Below are 18,806 nucleotides of genomic sequence, written 5' to 3' on the forward strand. Positions count from 1 at the left end.
GACAGAATCTTCGTTTCCCCACCTGCCAAACCCCAAGAGCAAAGCTTATTTATGGAATGAGAACAAATTACATTCTGAATAGCAAGAACTGCAACCAGGTCGGCATAGCCACTGGGCACAGCCAGGACATGCCAAGTTGTTTTCTAGAAGGCGGATAAGGTCCGAAGTGAAGCCGGGCAGGTGGGCAGCTAGATGTCTCTTTTCAGCACCAGAGGAGAACCAGAACGTACACCACAGCCTTGATGCGCCAGAGTTCGATTCAGAGACTGATGGGGCACATCGTTGTGGATTCAGAGCACGTCTAGCGAGATACATCTTTTTTTGCCCAAAACAATCATGACGTTGCAAGTGTGACAGCATACAAAATGTTTATTTGTAACACAATACAAACAGAAGAACTACATGGAGCCCTAGGGGAAAAACTGTTAAATAAAAAGATTCCCTAAAAAAATATTAATAATTAAAATAAAAGGTTTTTTTAAAAAGGTTCATGTTGGGGTAGTGAGGTCTGTCTGGATCAGAACTTGCTGATGGCTGTGCAGGTCCATAGGGAGAGACCAGAGTCCAATGATTTCTTTGGTGGGCAGGAAAAGAAGCACCCACCTGTCTGTGTGCCAAGGAGTGTAGAACTCAGGCAAAAAAATTTCTCCATGGAGGTCCTGTGTCGCCAGGTGGATTGGTCTGCAGGCGATCAATTTCTGCGAAGGCACCTGTGGAATGCCAGTGATTCTTGGCAGCTTTCATAACAGGACCTGGGGTGGAGAAATTAAACCTCTCACTAAATAAAAATTTAAAAAAATAAGAGAACAAATTGAAAACAGACCTAAGGGTCCAGCCACACATGTAAACGTAATGTCCTCTTGGCTTCCCACTGAGCAGATTTCTTGAGGCCTCTTGAAGTTCCCAGCAGAAGCTTCTCTCCCGAGACTGAAGTGACACCCAGAATTCTTCCTCCTCTGTTGTTTGTCAGCTGCCTGGCTTGGTCAAGGAAGAAAGCGAGGAACGGGACGGTCAGGGCATGCGGGCTGCAGGGCGGTGGGGACTGTTCACCTCGAGTCCCTGACTTAGACTTTATTTTAAATGAGAAATCAGGAGTGCTCGTATTTCTAAAATAATATTGTGCGTTGGCTTGAACCGAATGTCGACGTTTCCCCCATCTTTAAGACTGCTGAGGGACGACCTCCATGAGTTTCTGACACAGGACTGTTGTGGAATCTAAGAAATGGGGAGAGAAGTGGGTTACCATGGGTTTTGAATGTCCAAATGCTACCAGTGGTGGTGCGGGGTGTGGGGGTTACCTCCAGCTGCATTGGAGATTTTTGAACAGGAAGGCAGGACAGAAACTGTTCAGCACGAACAGGTCTTGCAGGTTTTGTACCGATTTAAAAACCTGCACTCCCTCTTTGATTAGTGCCGAGCCAAATACAGGCTTGTTGTATGTTGGGAAGCAAAGCCTCTTCCAACCAATTTTCAACTAATGTGTGTTTCTCTTTAAGGGCTGAATGCTTGGCTTGTGCAAACTGTTTCTGGCTACAATGATATGCTTCTTGGGTCTCTGAGAAGGCTGGCAAAGGCCAGGATGGTAAAATACACTAGAAGGTACAGGGGATCACGGGTTTCTAATTAAGCAAGCTATTTATTGCATCTTCCCTGGAATAGTGTCGTCCCCCCCCCCCATTCTTTGTGTAAAAAGCCTGCAGAACAGGACATAATTAACTACTACTACTGTTACAAATATTTAAATTTTGCTCTTCAACCAAAGTTCTTGAAGCGGTTTGCATAGAAAAACAGATAATACATAAATAAGAGGGTCTCCTGCCCCTAAAGGGGTCACAAAAAGAAGAATAAGATCGACAGCGGCAACAGCCACTGGAGGGATGCTGTGCTGGGGTTGGATAGGGCCATTTGCTCTCCCCATGCTAAACAGAAGAGAACTGCCACTTTAAAATGCGTCTCTCTGCTCGGTTAGCAGGGGTAATTAATATGCTGTCACACAGCAGCAGTAAAACTGGTTTTTCTAAAAAGCGAGACCAGTATTTGGAAAAGGAAGAAAGGAAAAGCCAGAGCTTCATCACTGTGAAGGCTATTGTGAAGTTCTTTCTCTCCATCCAAAAGCAGAGATATAAACCCTGGCACTGCTGCTTGCTTGCATTTCTAGGTCAGCCCCTCTCGTTGTAGTTGTTTTGAACACTGGAGAGACAGATGGTGGCGTTCGGTTACGTCGGCACCATCCAGGGAGACTTTTCATGAGTCAGCTGCTGCAACAGAGACTTTGTTTCTGAGGCGAAGGAGGAGGAATGCAGACCAAGGGCACTGGATGCCCGGGAGGCTTACTCTGGAGTAGATCCAACGGGCCTGGGCTAAAACTGGTTGCATTGTTCTGTTCTTTATATTCCCACGGAACAGGAAAAAAATATTACTGGAGTTAATTAAATCTGCACTTTTATGATGTTTTCTGTTGAAAGGCGGTCTATGAATACTGTTAATAATAATCTTGAAAAAGACAAAGGATACTAGCCATGTGCTGTTTTCCCAAGTATTTTTATTAATAGTAATAAATAGGGATGTTTAAAAAAAAAAATCTAAAAACCCAACTATTGCCCAACTGCTCTGGGGCACTTTTCAAAATCTACTGAAAGGTCATTTTGGGTTTCTGAGTCTCTCCTCGTCTCTACGTGACCTACAAGATGAAATGCTCTGCAGTCCACGTCATGTCACGGCATTCCTGTTTTTAGTCAACCAATGCAAATCCTACCTCTTCCAGAATTGCTTAAGGCAGTATGCAGGTTAAAGACAACAACAACAACAACAAGAAGAAACCCTGGACACAGCAAAAGTCAAGCCAGAGACAAACCCCCTTTAAAAACACGCAGCCCAGCGGCAGATCAAGAGAGCGGATTGAAATGCATCTTTAGAAAACAAGATGCAAATCCAAAACCAGCAGCGACAAAATTACACCAAAGCAGCTGAGTAAATAAAAACAGTTTTACCTTGGGTTCATGGGTGTCTCCTTACCTTGCCGCCTCTCTTGCAGCCTGCCCTATTCTCAACTGCCCCCAAGTCAGGAATGGTACTCACAGATGCCCTGGAGAAGCCATTTCGGCTTGCTCTTCCACCAGACGCCAAAGTAGTAAACAGGGACTCCGCTGAGAATGATGGTGAAGCCGATGCCACATTCCTTTGGGGTCATCCAGAAGGAGACGACGATGAGGAAGACGCAAGCCAGGATGAAGAAGACTGGCAAAAGGAGATTCACCTGCATGCGAGACCCCAGCAAGGGAAAAAACACGTTCAAGAGGTCAGGCGTTTTGAGGATGAGGGAGTGTTTCAGGGCCTGTGCAGTGAGGTCATTCCTACATTTAGAAACTCTCTCTCTCTCTCTCTCTCACACACACACACACACACACACACACACCCAACAGACTGGATCCAAAACGAAGCTTGAGAATCCTAGCTTTTGAAAAAGTTTTTTAAAAGTGCATACCAAAATTTGAGCACGCAATAAAACACAGAAGGAGCAGAAATCCCAACTAAATAACCCAACACAGAGCAAAATGGAGTGGAACCAAGCAAAGGCAACTCAAACACCAGCCCAACAGACAAAACATGTTTCTAACCAGCAGCCAAAGGTTACTAGGAAAGGGGCCAAACACACCTCCTGTGGCAGGGCATTCCAGAGGATGGCGGCTGAGAGAGGGTAATGGGCATCCTTGCATGGGATTTAGTCTCTTGGCTCTGTAGCCACATCACGCTACTACAATTCCCAGGCTTCCTTGTGGGGTGGGGTTAGAGTGCTGGACTAGGACCGGGGAGATCCGAGTTCAAATCCCCATTCTGCCATGAGACTTGGAGGAAGAGCGGGAAATAAAATAAAATAAAATAAAATAAAATAAAATAAAATAAAATATCTTGGGGACAGGGCTGCAGCTCAGTAGTGGAGCACAGAGGAGAAGAGTTGGTCTTGTAAGTTGGTCTTGAGCATGAATTGCCCCCTTTGCTAAGCAGCCTCCATCTTGGTTTGCATTTGGATGGGTCACTACATCTGCGTGCTGTAACCTATTCCCCTTCGGGAATAAGCCCATCGCTCAGGGAAAGAGCATCTCCTTGACATGCATGCAGAAGATCCCAGGTTCAATCCCTGGCATTTCCAGAGAGGGCTGAGGAAGACTCTTGCCTCTAACCTTGGAGGTCCGCCGCCAGTCCCTGTAGCCAGTGCTGAGCTAGATGGGCCAGAGGTCTGACTGGGCACGAGGCAGCTCCCTACATTCCTAAGCCGCGACCCAAGTGCCCTCCGCCCTCTTGAGAAGCTGCCTCGATGTCTACCCTGCCAACGCATCTTGGAGCGCCCTGCCATTCTAGAGCGCACAGGACCGGCGCGCTGCCGGACGCCGCGGCACCCTCACCTTAATCGGCCTCTCGAGCTCGGGCTTCTTGTACCGCAGCCACAACATGCCGATGATGGCCAGAGCCACACACAGCCAGTTGAAGAAGCTGAAGAAGTTGATCACGGAGAAGATGTCGTTGGAGAAGGCGTAGAGCAGCGTCATGATGCACTGGAGGAGAGGAAGAGGGGAGGAAGCCAACCAGTGGGAAAGAGGCACCAAGGAAACTAGCCACTGACCCCAAGAATTCTTGTTTCCTCTTAAATCATTCTACTTCCTCCCCAAAAACCAACCTTATTTTAAATCAGACCTCTTAAAACCAAGTTCCTATTCAAAGAAAGCCCATGGTTTACATGACAACATGAAAACACGCAAGAAAACCACAGGTCGGGGGGAGGGATATGTGGCCAAAGGCCTTTGTGGCAGGGGATGATGGAAGTTGCAGTCAAACTACATCTGGGGACTCAAGGATGGGAATCTCTATTGTAGGCTTTCCCTCATTAGGGAAGGTGCTCCAACCCCCCGACAGACTGTGGACGCCCTTTTCCACACCTCTTATGGCTCTGCGATATCTTCTCAGAGACAAGACAACCCCGTGTTACGCTCCTTTAGTGTTTCTTTTTGCTTTCATGAATTATTTCCATTACTGTTTTTTATATAAGCCGCCTTGAAACTGTGGAAAAGGCAGGGCTATGCTCAAAATCCCAAATGCAGCCACACTGTAGATTTGTAGGATGCGCCTTTCCCTGCTTTGAGGGACACAGCCATAATAATGCCACAAAGAGGGTGGGATAGGTGAGAAAGGAAACAATGGGGCAGGGGGCAGCCTTTGCCAGCCAAACTCATGGCATCCCACACACTCGATGCTCACTTTGGCACCCAAAAGGAGCACTTCCACATGCTCTTTCAAAAGCATGCTTGCAGTCTTACGTTCACGGCACCAGTGCTGTGTCGTGCCTCAAGGCTACCACGGGGTATGTGCATGCGAGGCTGTAACCTCTCAAGAACAGGCTCTGCATATGCCCGCGGACATCCTTACTGTGAAGATGAGGGAGGGCAACGGAGTGAGGAGCCTGGGGTGAATCATGGACAGGACAGACGGCAAATGGCCTTCACGGGCACCGACAAAGAACAACCTAGGAAAAGAGGCCAGGCAGTTAGGTCAATCGCTTCAAACACCGTCCAGCACTGGCCAGCAGCTCTACGTGCATTTTAGTCCCAAACTGCTCCAGCGCCAGAGATTTCATTGAGGTTGCCCACGGAGGAGGAGAAACCCAGGAACTGTAGCCTGTTCCAGGTTGTCTCTGTCCACCAGAGAGAGAGAGAGAGAGAAGGCCCACGGCCTCTCCAAAGACAGAGAGGAGAGTCCTGCTTAGGTCTCGCTTAGGGTGGCCGAACACAATCCTCTTTTTAGGGAAGAAGTGTGGAAGGCATTCCGGGGGGTGGGCGGCATACGTGAGCAGCACAGAAGTTAAGGCACGTCCTCTGGAATAAAACTGCGGCCTACCAAGCTGCACCCTTGGCACATCTAGCACTGAATGGCAGCAACTCTCCAGGGGTTTAGACCAGGGTCTTCCTCAGCCTTGCCTGGAGATGCCGTCAGGCCTAGGACCTGGGGGCCTTCTGCCTACAAAGTGGGTGTGCTCTACAACTAAGCTACAGCTTCGTCTCCATGCTTCGTTCTGGCCAAGTATTTACTGCTGTCTGTCTTTTGTTCACGTGAGCACAGTTGCAGAGTTGAGCGGTCATTTCCAGTCACCCCAGAAGATCTTGTGGTTTCAACCACAAAGCAAGAAACATACCTGGACGAAGTGAAGAGGGACCCATTGACAGACCCAAAACACGACAGACCGACAAAGACAGGGATGATCCAGGACATGAACCCCAAGTGGTAGTTTCCAAAATCCTATGAGCAAACAAAGAGAAGAGCTACTCAGAAATTCACGCAGAAGACGCCTGCAATTCCCCCCCCACCATTCGTTTTGATTTTTTGCTGTTTTAGGTAAGAAAATTACTGAAATGAACTGCACCTTGAACTGCTCTGAAAAGCTTTGCTGTGTTTATTTACTTGTCTGCTGTCCCTATCATCACCATTTTCTCACTTGTTTTGCCAATATATTTTGCTGAATTAATTATCGTAGTACTAGATTAAACTGGTTGCCTTGTTCTGTTATGAACTTCTTTATTGTTCTATATATTGTATCTATTTGATTAATGTTGTTAAGCTGCCCCAAGCAATAGCAGTGGGATATAAATATTTTAAACGATCATCATCTCCTCACGTCAATACTGCCGGGGTGCTTCTCCCAAGAGACACCACACTGGAAACTGAACGCAAGAGGCTATACACGTTTCTAACCAGAACTGGCTTCTCAGCGGTGCACAGCCTGGCTATCTTCCGGGTGATCCCAGCTCTCTGCTACGCAAGACCCTGTTCCATCCTCTGATGGAAAACAATTTTTTTTTAAAAGACAGCGCCAGCTAAGGGCAGAGAGATGGAACTCGGAGATAGCATGACCGATCCAGCCTGCGCACGGGGGCATTTTTAAAAGAGCGGGGATCATTAGCGAGACGGCAAGCATCCATTTCCGAGTGACTCATTACCACGGCAACGGCTTCAGACGACAGCATCTCATCCACTGATAGAGTCGTGAAGTACGCAAGGTTGGTCAACACGTAGACCAGGGTGACAATGGGCAGGGAGATTATGATGGCGAGAGGCAGGTTTCTGAAGGGGGAAAGAGCAGGATCTACGTTAGCATGCAGCTGGCATTTCCACAGACACTGCTAAGGTCTCACTGTTTTGCTCTCCCGGGCATTTCCCTTGCAGTGGTTTCTTTTTACTATTTGCAGCTGTTCTGTACACGCAGAGCAGAGAAATCCACACAGAGAAGTGAAGTTATAAACAAGCCGGACAATTTTTTCAAGCAACTGCCGCCATGTTTTCTAAAACCATTCTCCAGTCTGTAGTTTCCCCAAAGGTTGGTAAACAAAATGTCATTCCACTGAATATTAGTCCCTCTTCTCAGTTGCACTTGACTAGTTATTTTTTCTCATGGCCTCCCAAGTCACGTACATATAAATCTTGGTATAAGTCAGACCATTGGTCTATAAAACTTAATATCTTCTGCTCAACGTTGGCTGTCCAGCGTCTTTTGGACTACAACTCCCATCATCCCAAGGCACAAGTAGGTAGGAATTAGAGACGTTGTAGGCAGCCCTGATTTACTCAGACTAGCAGCAGTATTAGACTCTGGAGAGCAGCTGCCAGTCAGTGTAGACAAAACAGAGCTAGATGGTCAGACTCAGCAGGAGTCAACTCGAAGTGCTCATTAAAAACCGCCAACCCTCCGTGACTTGGCTAGCAAGAGACTGCACTTGCTCCTGAAGACAGATTCATTCAAAAGGGCCCATGGTCACCTTTTGCCAGCCCGCAGGATTAAACCCTGCAAAGCCAGCTCTGGATTAAGAACATGTCCCAATTCCTGCACAGAAAGCAGGCGGTTTTAGCTGCAAGGGGATTAGCCAGGCCCAAGGCAGCACAAAGGCCACCGGGCAGACTGACCCGACGAGCCGGAGAAATCTGTACAAAGACAGGTTTGCCTTTCCCAACCCCACAATAATGAGAGAGAGAGAGAGAGAGAGAGAGACAGACTCCCGTAAAGTTACACGTCACCAGCCACCAGACTGGCAAGTTGCAAGAGGCACTGCTGTGTCCACAAATTAACGGCAGCCACAGCACAGACCCTCTTGGAGTTCTAAAGCGTCCGGGTCAGGCCCATTGAGCCGCCTGGCTTTGTAGTCTGCGCCAAACGCTCTGGGGTGCTGAGAGAGAGCACCGTCTCCGGGAAAGCGAAAACTTCCTCGGACAGATTGTGCCTTCCTGGGGTGAGGCCTGGGGAGGGAACTGGAGCGTAGGCTTGACGGCTGCCGCCCATCAGTCCCAAAAGACCTTTCCGCAAAATGTTGAAGAGCTCTCCGGCAAATCCACCAAAGGCCGAAGGAACAAGACCTTCCACACGCAGACGAGGGATGTGCCCGGAACCGGGCAGGGGAAGTTTAAAGGCGGCGGCGGCAGGGGTGGGGGGAGACTTTAAGGGCGGCGGGGGGGGTGCACTTACCCTTCCCTCCGCTTCCCCACCGCCGGCACTCCATTGAAAACCAGTCCGTCTCCTCATCGGACCGGAAGTAAGCGGAAGTACCCGGCGAATGTGAGCACATCAGGCACATCGCACTCACTCGCACCCACGCTGGGTATGCAAGCTGAGTACTTCCGCTTACTTCTAGTCCAATGAGGAGACGGGGCGTGGCAGGGAGGTTCACGGCTGCCCCGCCGGACCGGTTTTCAATGGAGCACCGGCGGGGGTAGAGTGGAGGGAGGGGTAAGTGCACCCTCCCCCACCCTTAAAGTCAATAGTCCCCCCCCCCAACACACACACCCCTTCAAACCAGCAGAACCGGCAGTCGTTTGAACCGGCTGAACCCATAAAGGGCCCCCGAACCAGTTCTGTGCACATCCCGAACACAGACTAAGGGAAAGGGAAGAAAAACGATCTGTTCCTACAGGGGTTCCCAAACGTGGGTGCCCAGATGTTGTTGGACTACAACTCCCCACATCCATGGCTGCAATGGCTAGGGATGATAGGAGTTGTAGTCCAGCCACAATAGATGGAGAAGACTTTTAAAGCGCACCAAGCAAGGAGCTTCCCAACACATCGTCCAAGAGTAGGGCCGAGGCATAAACCTACCTGTAAGGATTAATCATCTCTTCTGTGACGAAATTCAAGTAATTCCTGCATTTTCAGAAAAAAGAAAGAGGCAGGAAAGGCGATGTGGGTTACAATATGGAGTGTTGTGGGGTAAACAAGGCACTCTGCCCCTAGAGGCAGCTGGGTTTGGGGGTGGGAGAGGCAACACTATCAGGGCTTACAAAAGAACGGGCACACTGGCCAGTATTCCTTCTGTAGGGCAAAACCCACAACTGCCCACCGATTCAGTTAGGGACCAGCTCTGGCCGCCATCACCTGCAGAAGTGAAATGGCCTCTCTGAAGCTCAAGGCAACTGCAGCGCCTTACCAACTGAGTCAGGCCATCTGTCTGCCGACTCAGTATTACCAACACTGACTGGCAGCAGTTCTCAGAGGCTTCAGGCAGGGGCCTCTCCCAGCCCCACCTGGAGAAGCCATGGATATGGACCACCAGCGTGCACAGTGTGTCCTCTGAGCTCCGGCCTCCATGCCTGGCGTGGGCCCGGGATTCACGTGGCAGGAACACGAGCCCCATGCAATGTTCCACTCTCCTCCCCAGCTCGAAGCGGGGGCTGCATCCTCCTCGCCTTGGACACTTGCCACAGCAGGGGTGCCAAGTGGGGGGGAAGGATGCAATTTTCCGATGCCTCCCGCTAAGGGAGAACCCAACGGCGATTGTCTCTGTAGCGCAATGCTGATGCCAAGAGAGTCTTTGCCTTTCGGGGCAGCCACCTTTTCACTGCACTCGCGCAGGGGTTCCCAACCAGCGGCCCTCCAGATGTTGCCAAACTACAACTCCCATCACCCCTGCTACAATTTAACTGTGGGGGTGATGGGAGTTGTAGTTCATCAACATCTGGAGGGCTGCCGGTTGGGATCCCCTCCTCTCTTTCTCCCTTTGGACTCAGCGCCCATCTGCCCGCAAGGCAGAAATCTGAAGCAACGTGCCCGGACTCTCCCTTTGGTGCCCAGGAAAGCTCTGGACGCAGACTTCTTACCAGCCTCCGTAGGCAAAGAGGCCGCTGTACAGAGCGAGGACAATGTTCCCGACTTCCATTTTCGTGCCTTCGAAGGAGTGCTCCGGGCTGAGATTGGACACCTCGCCTGCATGGGACGAAGCAGAGAAGGACAAGCCAGTCAGGGCCTCCCCAGAGCTGGAGGGGCGCCCCAGTGTGGCAGGAGCAGCCAGAGAAGTACAGCTTCCACACACTCACACCCCGAGCAGAAAGAGCCCTGGGATTCTTCCCGCGAGGAAGTTCTCAACACCCTCGCACGGCTCCAGCGCCCACTGCCCTCGGGCAGAGGTGGTCACGAGGGGCTGCCCAGCTCGGCCAAGCCCTGGAGGAGGAGCCGGGTCCCAGGGAGGAATTGTGTGGGTGGGAAGCAGGGGACGCAACCCCAGGTCAAAGAGGCCGATTCACACAGCGGCATCAGGTCTCAATCCAACCTCAAGTTTCCTTGGCTGGAGTCTGCTGCCCGCTTTGGGTTGCCTTCCCAAGCAACCCAGCTCCGAGAAGACCCGGTCCCGGCGTGCAGGGTGGGCGGGTGCTACCGACCTCCCAACTGGCACGACAAGGATGGCTCACAGGTGGCCCTTCAGGGGTGCAATGGGTGGCTGAGCACGCTCGCTTCAGCACACGAGGCATTCGCCCCCATTGCTCCCTCACAAGAGAAGGAACACGATACACATGAGCAGCATCGGGGCCAGCTTAACCCAGCCACACGGCCGCCGCTTTGCGGTGGGTACAGATTCATCGAACTGGGCCCCAGTGCATTCGCACAAGCAGGCTGTAAGCCTCACCGTGGGGCAAGCATTAATGGCGTTAAGATCTGGGGCCAACCGCACCCCCCCGCACTTGCACAGCACCTCACCAAATGCCACTCCGCAGCAAGCACCCCATCTCTTTCCCCAGACAACACCCCCTTTCCCCAGGGGCACACAAACACCACACTCCCTCCACTCCTCTCCTGTGCATTTAAAGAAGGCAGAGGGGAACAAACAAGCCCCAAACCTGAAAATTTTGGTTTTTTTCCTTAGTCATCCCTCCCCGCCCGCTGCAAAAAAAGAAAAAGAAAAACCTGGAAATTTTTGGAAAATACCAAGACAAAGACAAAAACCCAAACCCATGTTGTCCCCCCAGTTTTTCCTGGGCCCCCCACCCCAGACTTTCACATATCTAGTGATCTCGTTGTAGTCTAACAGCATCTGGGGAGCCTAGCTGGGCACTGCTCATCTAGCTTAGGAGGAATGCGGCTGCCCAGTCAGGTGCATGAAGCAGGTTGGGGGGCGACTCAAACGTGAGCCCCACTTGCTTGTCTCAATGCCTGCTAACACCTTCGCTCGGCAGCACCCATTTCTGATCCGAACAGCCCACCGGGCAGCGATCCCTTCTCTAAAAAAAAGCCAGTTCCTCCCAGCAGAGCAGGGGACGCCTTTCAGAACCAACCCTCAGCCCTTCAGCGCCCAAAGCCAGGGCTGTAGGAGCCGTGGGAATGGGGAGGAGAGGCACAGAGACGCGCGGAGAGTCCCAGCTCAGAGTTCCCAGGACCAGTTCCGGTGGGTGAGGACGCACGGAGGCCTCCTGTTCCCGGCTGCCCCGAGGAACCCTCCATCCCTCACGTCCCCCTGAATGGTGGGAAGGGCTCGAGTTTGGAGTTCCTGTTGTGTATCGGCTCTCAAAGGAGAACAGAAGAGTCAGGGGCGGGGGTCTCCCATTGTACGTCTGCTGAAGACACTTCCACAAATTTATTTTACTTAGAAGATGCCTCCGTAGGAGTGGCGTCTGGTGCCTTTTGATCTGAAGGCCAGACCCAGGCCCTGGGACAATGTGGGGAGGAAGAGGCCCCGATCTCGTTTCCTGGCCGGGGGGGGGGGGGGGAGGGACCTTCTTCTGAAGAGGGAGCCCCAGGTGGGCCTGGAGGGGCAGAGAGGGCTCTGGGGAGGCCGTGGGCAGCCATCTGACCTCCTCGCCGCCTCCCATGTGATTTGTCTTAGGGTGCTAAGAGCTCAGGGAACCCGATCACATGCGGACGGCTTCTGCGGTGGAGCTCAACCCTTCGCCCTTCTCTCCCAGACTCCCTGCATTCCAGCGATTCACAATGAGGAAGGAATGGGGGGGGGAGAGTGAGGGCGAGGGGAAAGGGAGGAAAGGGGGAGCACGCCCAACAAAAGCAGCTTTGATTCCACCCACTACAGCACAGGGAGGCCGCTGCCAGCATCCCTAATTAGGACGGAGTCCGAGTCGGAGCAGAAGCCCCCAAAGCGGGTTCCCAAGAAACGCTTTGCCAAAGAGGGAGGACAGGTCTGGGATCCTGACTGTGGACACCTTGCGCCAGCCCCCACCCTCCGGCTTCCACAGGAGCACCTGCATGAGCCCACACAAGCCCTGTTGAGAGCGGAGAAAATGGCACCCCGGGGGTATCGACACGCCCCATGAGTTTTGCATTCCAAACAAGGCTAGGGTTGGTCTCAGGAGTGCAGGGGCCGGGGGAAATGGGGGTGGGTGCTCCTGGGGGGCCAAGAGAGCTGTGAACAGTCAGGCTCAGGTGCCCCCAATGCATCGGATTTCCAGGGAATGCGTGGGCCAAACCTTATGCCACCCTTGGTCCATCAAGCTCAGAATTGAGAGAGGAGAGGAGAGGAGAGGAGAGGAGAGGAGAGGAGAGGAGAGCTGGTCTTCTGGTAGCAAACGTGACTTGTCCCCATAGCTAAGCAGGGTCTGCCCTGGTTGCATATGAATGGGAGACTTGATGTGTGTGAGCACTGCAAGAGATTCCCCTCAGGGGATGAAGCCGCTCTGGGAAGAACAGAAGGTTTCAAGCTCCCTCCCTGGTTCCAAGACAAGGCTGAGAGAGATTCCTGCCTGCAACCTTGGAGAAGCCGCTGCCAGTCTGTGAAGACAATACTGAGCTAGATAGACCATTGGTCTGACTCAGTATATGGCAGTTTCCTATGTTGTCTACAGCTCTGCAAAGTTTTAGCCAAAGACATTTTCCCCAGTCCTACCTGGAGATGCTGCCAGGGATCGGGACCTCCTGCGTGCAAAGCAGGGGTTGGGTCGTCCAACTCAAGACTGAAGAGCAGAGTTCGGGGCTCCATCCTAGGAGCATGCGGCAGCGGCGTCATCCCCAGAGCACGGTCTAAGGCAGAGCTGCTGCACAAGGCCCGCCCTCCAGCGGTGGCTGGACTACAACTCCCATCATCCCTAGCCACAGCAGCCAAGCAGTCAGAGATGATGGGAGTTGTAACCCAGCCTCTGCAGGAGGGCCGAAACTAGTCTGAGCGTACCTGAGACACAGCCACCCCTAGTCTGAGCGTACCTGAGACACAGCCACCTTGCCGGAGCTAAGGAGGTCTTGGTGTGGTCAGTGCCTGGATGGGAGACCTAGGCGTGGCCCCTGTGGTGGTGGGGCCAGAGCTCAGCGGCAGAGCCCCTGCTGGGAGAGACTCCTGCCTGCATCCTCAGAAAGCCACTGCCAGGCAGCGGGGACAATCCTGAGCGCGATGGACCCACCCCTGGCTTGGTATAAGGCAACTCACCAGAGCTACTGGGGTGTGACCGGAGGGGGAAACCAGGCTGGACCCTGCCTCCCCTTCCCCTTTTGTGACAGACAATTATTATTCTACCCCCGCCGCCCTTCCCTGCCGATTAGGAGGGGTGAGTGGAGTTTGCTAACAAACATCCATGAAGCGCTATTATTAAATTGCCAAGAGGACAGCCGCAACTCCGGCTGCCAGATTTCTGCCTTCCCTGCTGGGCTCAACGGGCATCATTAACTCAGGCTGAAGAGCCCACCGTGTCTGTACAAGCCCAGGGCCTGGGAAAGGAGGCCCAGCGCCCGCTGCCCGCAGACCTCATCTGGGAGGATTCCCAGAAAAGGCGAGGCAGATGCCGCCTCAACCAAGGGCGCTCCGGCCCCACTCCGGATCAGACGGGAGCCTTCCCCGCCCGGTGGCGTGCCTCACTCTGCCTCAGCAAGGAGGACCAAGTCAAGGGCCTCTCTGGGCCCCTCTTGCATCACTCTGTCTGCTCGGGCTTTTCCCACCTCGCCTGCACCTATTAAGTTGGAGGTTCTCAAACTTGGGTCCCAGATAGGGATGTGCACAGCACCAGCGGCGGCCAGTTTGGTGGCGGTGGGAGCGCTTACCTTTAAGGACCGGGGAGGGTGCTCTTATCCACCCCGGCCGCATTTCCCCCACCGGCGCTGTGCTTAAACATGGCAAGGAGGCACACTGCTGCCCCACGGGTCCGTTTTTAAGCACAGAGCCGGTGGGGGGAGATCCTAAAAAGTAACCCCCCACACACACACCGCCAGGCTTTCCGAAACGCCGGTCCTTCAAACTGATTTGGTGGTCCATAAAAGGACTGCCGAACCGGTTCGTGCACATGCCTAGTCCCAGATGCGGTTGGACTACAACTCCCATCACCCCCAGCCACAAAGGGTGTTGTGGCTGCGGATGATGGGAGCTGTAGTCCAATAACGTCTGGGGACCCACGTTGGAGAACCCCTGGCACTGTGACAGAATGCCCCATGGAGGTCTGACTTGCTTCCCCATAAGCCTAATTCCTCTGGCCTTGGAGCGGCTCAGAAGGTTTAATCTGCGGCTGCAGAAATGTGCAGCTAAAAGGATGAAGGCCTTTGCCGGCCAACTGGGCTCCCAGGCCAAATGTGCAAAAGCCAGTTAAGGTTCTTTTGTGGCTTGCGAGGGAGCCAGAAGCCAAGCGCTTCGTCCAGCGTTTGGAGTCACCAACAATCTCCGTGCTCTGCACCTGATTTCAGTGGGACGCCACGAGAGGTTGCGCGGAGCCTGGGGAATCGTTACCCGTTGCACCCGGAGCATGAAGCTGCCAGGACCAAATGGGAAAGTGTTACGGGGTTGGGATTATAAAAAAAAACCTATGTGTGAAGGGACCCCAAACTGCTTGCAGCTGCCTGCAAACTGGGAGATGCTGCTGCCAGTCTGTGAAGACAATACTGAGCTAGATGGACCGAGGGCCTGACTCAGGATATGGCAGCTGCCGATGTTCCTATGAGAGGCGAAGCAGAAGGCTGGTTTACAGCTGCTGCAAAGAGCACGAAGGCGGCACTTTCAACTCCACACAGAGCGACACCCTGCAGGGCACGCCAAATGCTTAAGACTCCGTCAGGCGCTTGGCCTCAGAGAGCCAGCCCCACGTTTGCACGGGCTTCCGCTCCACGGCCTCCAGCCCGCCTGCCTGCCCTTTAACGACAGGCTTAATCACAGCCCTGTTGGAGGCCCTGGAGGGCCAGGCGTGCCCAGCTGCACAAGGCGGGTGCTGGTGCCCCGGAGCCAGGCAGGCACACTGGAGAATGTGGGCAGCCGGCTGCCTGCTCAGGTTTGCCAAGGAGGGGGAACTGAAGGCTTGGCACAGCCCTCTCTGGCTGGACCGTGGCTCTTGGGGGTTTAATGACGGCGCCAGCAGCCCAAGCCAGGATGCTACCGTCACCTGAAGGGCGAGCTTTCAGGTCTGCAACCTGTGCAAACGCACATGCCCGTTAAGCACCGGGATTCACACACACCCCTCCCTATGCTCGACCATGTTAATAATAAAAACGTAGGGACAGCCCTGCTGGATCAGGCCCAGGGAGGCCCATCTAGTCCAGCATCCTGTTCCCCACAGTGGCCCACCAGATGCCCCTGAGAAGCCCACAGGCAGGGGGTGAGGGCATGGCCTCTCTCCTGCTGCTGCGGTTGCTCCCCTGCAGCTGGGATTCAGAGGCATCTTGCCTCGGAGGCTGGAGGTGGCCTAGAGCCGCCAGACAAGTGAAAGTGGCTGTTGGGCATGGAGTGCCGAGGTGAGCAAGCTGACTGAGCACACGGGCGTTTGAGCGGCCAAGGGGCCCAGCTACCAAGAATGCCTCCTCCCCACTGTAAGTTTAACGCAAGGGAACTCAAATCTCTGCAACCCAAAAACGTGCCCCATCTGTGGCACCTTTATTTGGGTGACAGAATGAGAAGTAAACCATTTTTGTTAAGCAGATGCCATTGGAGCACTAGGTGTGAAATTTTAAAAAAGAGTGCATGCTTGGTGACAGCGTGGTGTGCCTATTTGGGGTTCAACTGCGCATTACAGGAAGAGGGCAAGAAAGCAGCTCTGCCCCAGAGACCACAAACATGTCTCAAGTTGTCACCGGATCACAAAAGCACTGAGCACCCAATTCTTCCTGGAAGCACAGGAGGAGAACTCACCTGCCTCCTTTTTCCAAGTGAACCAGGGACTGGCCACTGTATGGCAACCACATAGGAAGGAAGCAACCTTGGGCTCAGTCAGACCCTTGTGGATCTCCCACCTGAGCAGAAGCGGAGGAGGAGGAGGAGGAGGAGGAGGAGGAGAGGGCTCCTAGCCTTCTTTCAAGTCTCTTCTAATCAGAAAAATCTGTAACAAGGATTTCTCTCCAACACTTCGGTGCCAGTCGAGGAATTAATAGGAGCTAAGCTGTACTGGAAGAGGTTTGGGGGAGAGGGGGAGAACAGGGGACTACTCAAACAAAGCGAGGACTTCAAGTACAATGGAGACCGAGACAGGCCATGCCAAAAGCACTGCTTGCCAACTGAAAAACGGACAAGGCAGCCCTTCAACTTGGGATATTAGTTCTCTTGCAAGAGTGAACAAGGTAATAGGTCTCCTCAAGAACCCAAGGGCGGCCCAATGGCTTTGATTGGCAGCGTTTTTCATGGATCAGTCCCCAGATCCTCTGCTACAGATTGTGGTGCAGCAACAGTTCTAACTGAACATCAAAGCAACTTTAATCTTTAAACCCTAGCCTTTTCTTCCTTCTAATTAGTAATAAGAACACTGGGGAATTAGCTATACAGACACTCAGTTTTAGCAAGGAGCCTGCCGAGGAAGAACATTTACTGTATGCCGGCCAGATATACCAATTTCTCTCTGGATCGAACTCAAGGAAACTTGCTTTTCCCATTTGCAGCAATATTCGGCTGTGCATAGGACTGATTGGCTATGGCCTGTGATGTCACTAATCCACTAGCCTCCGCATCCTCAGAGCAACTTCCAACTTTTTTTCTTATTTTAAAGGATGAATGTACACACAGCGTTTGGACTACTGAAGCAGCACTGGCACATCTGTCAGCTGAGTTACAAGGACTGGAGAATGGAGGAGAGAAGAGAGCCAGGCTCAAGCTGTAAGAGATAAAACCAAGCACAGTGGATCCTGGCTTCTATGTATATTGCATGCACATGGTCTACCAACGGTTCTTGCAGTTCCGACTGAAAGCACTTTTAACTATTTCCTACTTTTAGTTCCCCCTTTTTAAAATTAGTAGCCCGTAGAGTGCAGCATTAACTCTTCTCAGAGTACTTCTCCGATCAAGGAGTGTACTAGTCCACTCCTAGCCAAAGCTCGCCTACCTGCTAGACTGATAAATAATAATGCAATAAGGAAACTCAAACACTTGGTGTCAGTCTGAAAGCAACTGAGGTGAAGACTGCTTGTGGTGTCCTTATATGACCCTGCATCTGTTGCTGAAGAGAGACCATGGAGTAGAGAGAAAGACGGGCTTTTAGAGTGCAGTTCCTACAACAAGGTGGTTCTGACAGCAGACATTAGCAACCATTCCAAGGAAAGCAGTCCAAAGATGTTGAGAAGAAGAAACAACGGGGTTTTTCTTTTGCACTGCTGTCAATACATGCTTTGACGTAAACAATAAACAAACTGGAATTGGAAAAAGGGGTTTCTGCAGGAGGGGACTGCTGACTATATGCAGACTGCACCCGAACAGGGTTTGGAGGGCACTGGCAACCCTGTGCAATCAAAAGCCACAAACCCCGAAACCAATTCTCAGCTAGGGACAGTTGACATTCATTCCGGAATCCTAAGCTTGGCTTACAGGTCTCTGGGGGCTTGTGTCACCACAACCTGAAATGTGCAAGAGACCCCAGAGGCAGATTCCTGGGGGCAAAAAGGGATTCTCTGAAGGTATGGAGCAGAGGACTATTATTAGCGCAGAACTGAAGATTTCTGAGCTTGAGGAGGAGCTGCAAGCATTCCGTGGCCATTGACTGCCGGCCCCTGAGGTCCAGCTGGCTGCCTGAAGGGGGAAGGTGGCTTGCAGCAGCACCTGGGGGACTGGGGAGTTTTGCAAAAGTGAGCGTCTCCAGGTGCAAGCTGGGGGTGGAAGATCACCAGCGAGAACACAGGCCACGGGGTCACCCCAAAGGTCAAGAGAGAACTGGAACGCCAGCAGCGCCTTGCAAGGACCGGAAAGGGAGAATTCCTTTCTGTAATGCTCAACAAGGGCTTCTTATTTTGATCCAAGAGGCAGGGAGGGTGGGGGTTTTTTTTTGCATCGTGTGAAAGGAGGATGTTCGCTTCCCTCAGAATTTCCCAGCCGCTTCTCAATTGTTTATAGTTCAAAAGTGCTGAGCAGATCCTGAGGTTCACTCCCCAGGGCCCTGCCGCTTGTCACAAGGCCCCATCATTAGGAGGAGAGCAGCAACAATTAACAAGAGTTAGCTTTATTCTTTCAAAAAGCCAGAATGGAGAGAAGATCTTGCAAAAGCTGCCGGGAGTGCTTGTGAGGAAGAGCCCCTCCCACGGGACTGGATTCCTCCACCATCTTTCCAGAGCAGAATGGCCACCCAGAGGTCCATTGCCTTCGTCAAGACATCTCCCCACCTTAGCCCCAATATCT

The 18,806-nt window shown here is 52.4% G+C and overlaps 1 protein-coding gene across 1 annotated transcript in view; it reads right to left on the minus strand.

Annotated features, from left to right (window-relative positions):
• Positions 1-351: 351 nt before the first annotated feature.
• SLC7A5 (solute carrier family 7 member 5) overlaps positions 352-18,806 on the minus strand; it is a 36,989-nt gene continuing 18,534 nt past the window's right edge. The window contains exons 3-10 of the mRNA XM_053271126.1: positions 10,129-10,234; positions 9,131-9,175; positions 6,987-7,110; positions 6,185-6,288; positions 5,422-5,518; positions 4,404-4,553; positions 3,079-3,256; positions 352-1,215 (exon numbers count right to left, since the gene is read on the minus strand). Of these exons, the coding sequence (XP_053127101.1) occupies positions 1,160-1,215; positions 3,079-3,256; positions 4,404-4,553; positions 5,422-5,518; positions 6,185-6,288; positions 6,987-7,110; positions 9,131-9,175; positions 10,129-10,234 (860 nt within the window). The 3' untranslated portion in view covers positions 352-1,159. The remainder of the gene's footprint in view (positions 1,216-3,078; positions 3,257-4,403; positions 4,554-5,421; positions 5,519-6,184; positions 6,289-6,986; positions 7,111-9,130; positions 9,176-10,128; positions 10,235-18,806) is intronic.

The sequence above is a fragment of the Hemicordylus capensis genome, chromosome 9 (assembly GCF_027244095.1).
Source record: "Hemicordylus capensis ecotype Gifberg chromosome 9, rHemCap1.1.pri, whole genome shotgun sequence".
Lineage (NCBI taxonomy): Eukaryota > Metazoa > Chordata > Lepidosauria > Squamata > Cordylidae > Hemicordylus > Hemicordylus capensis.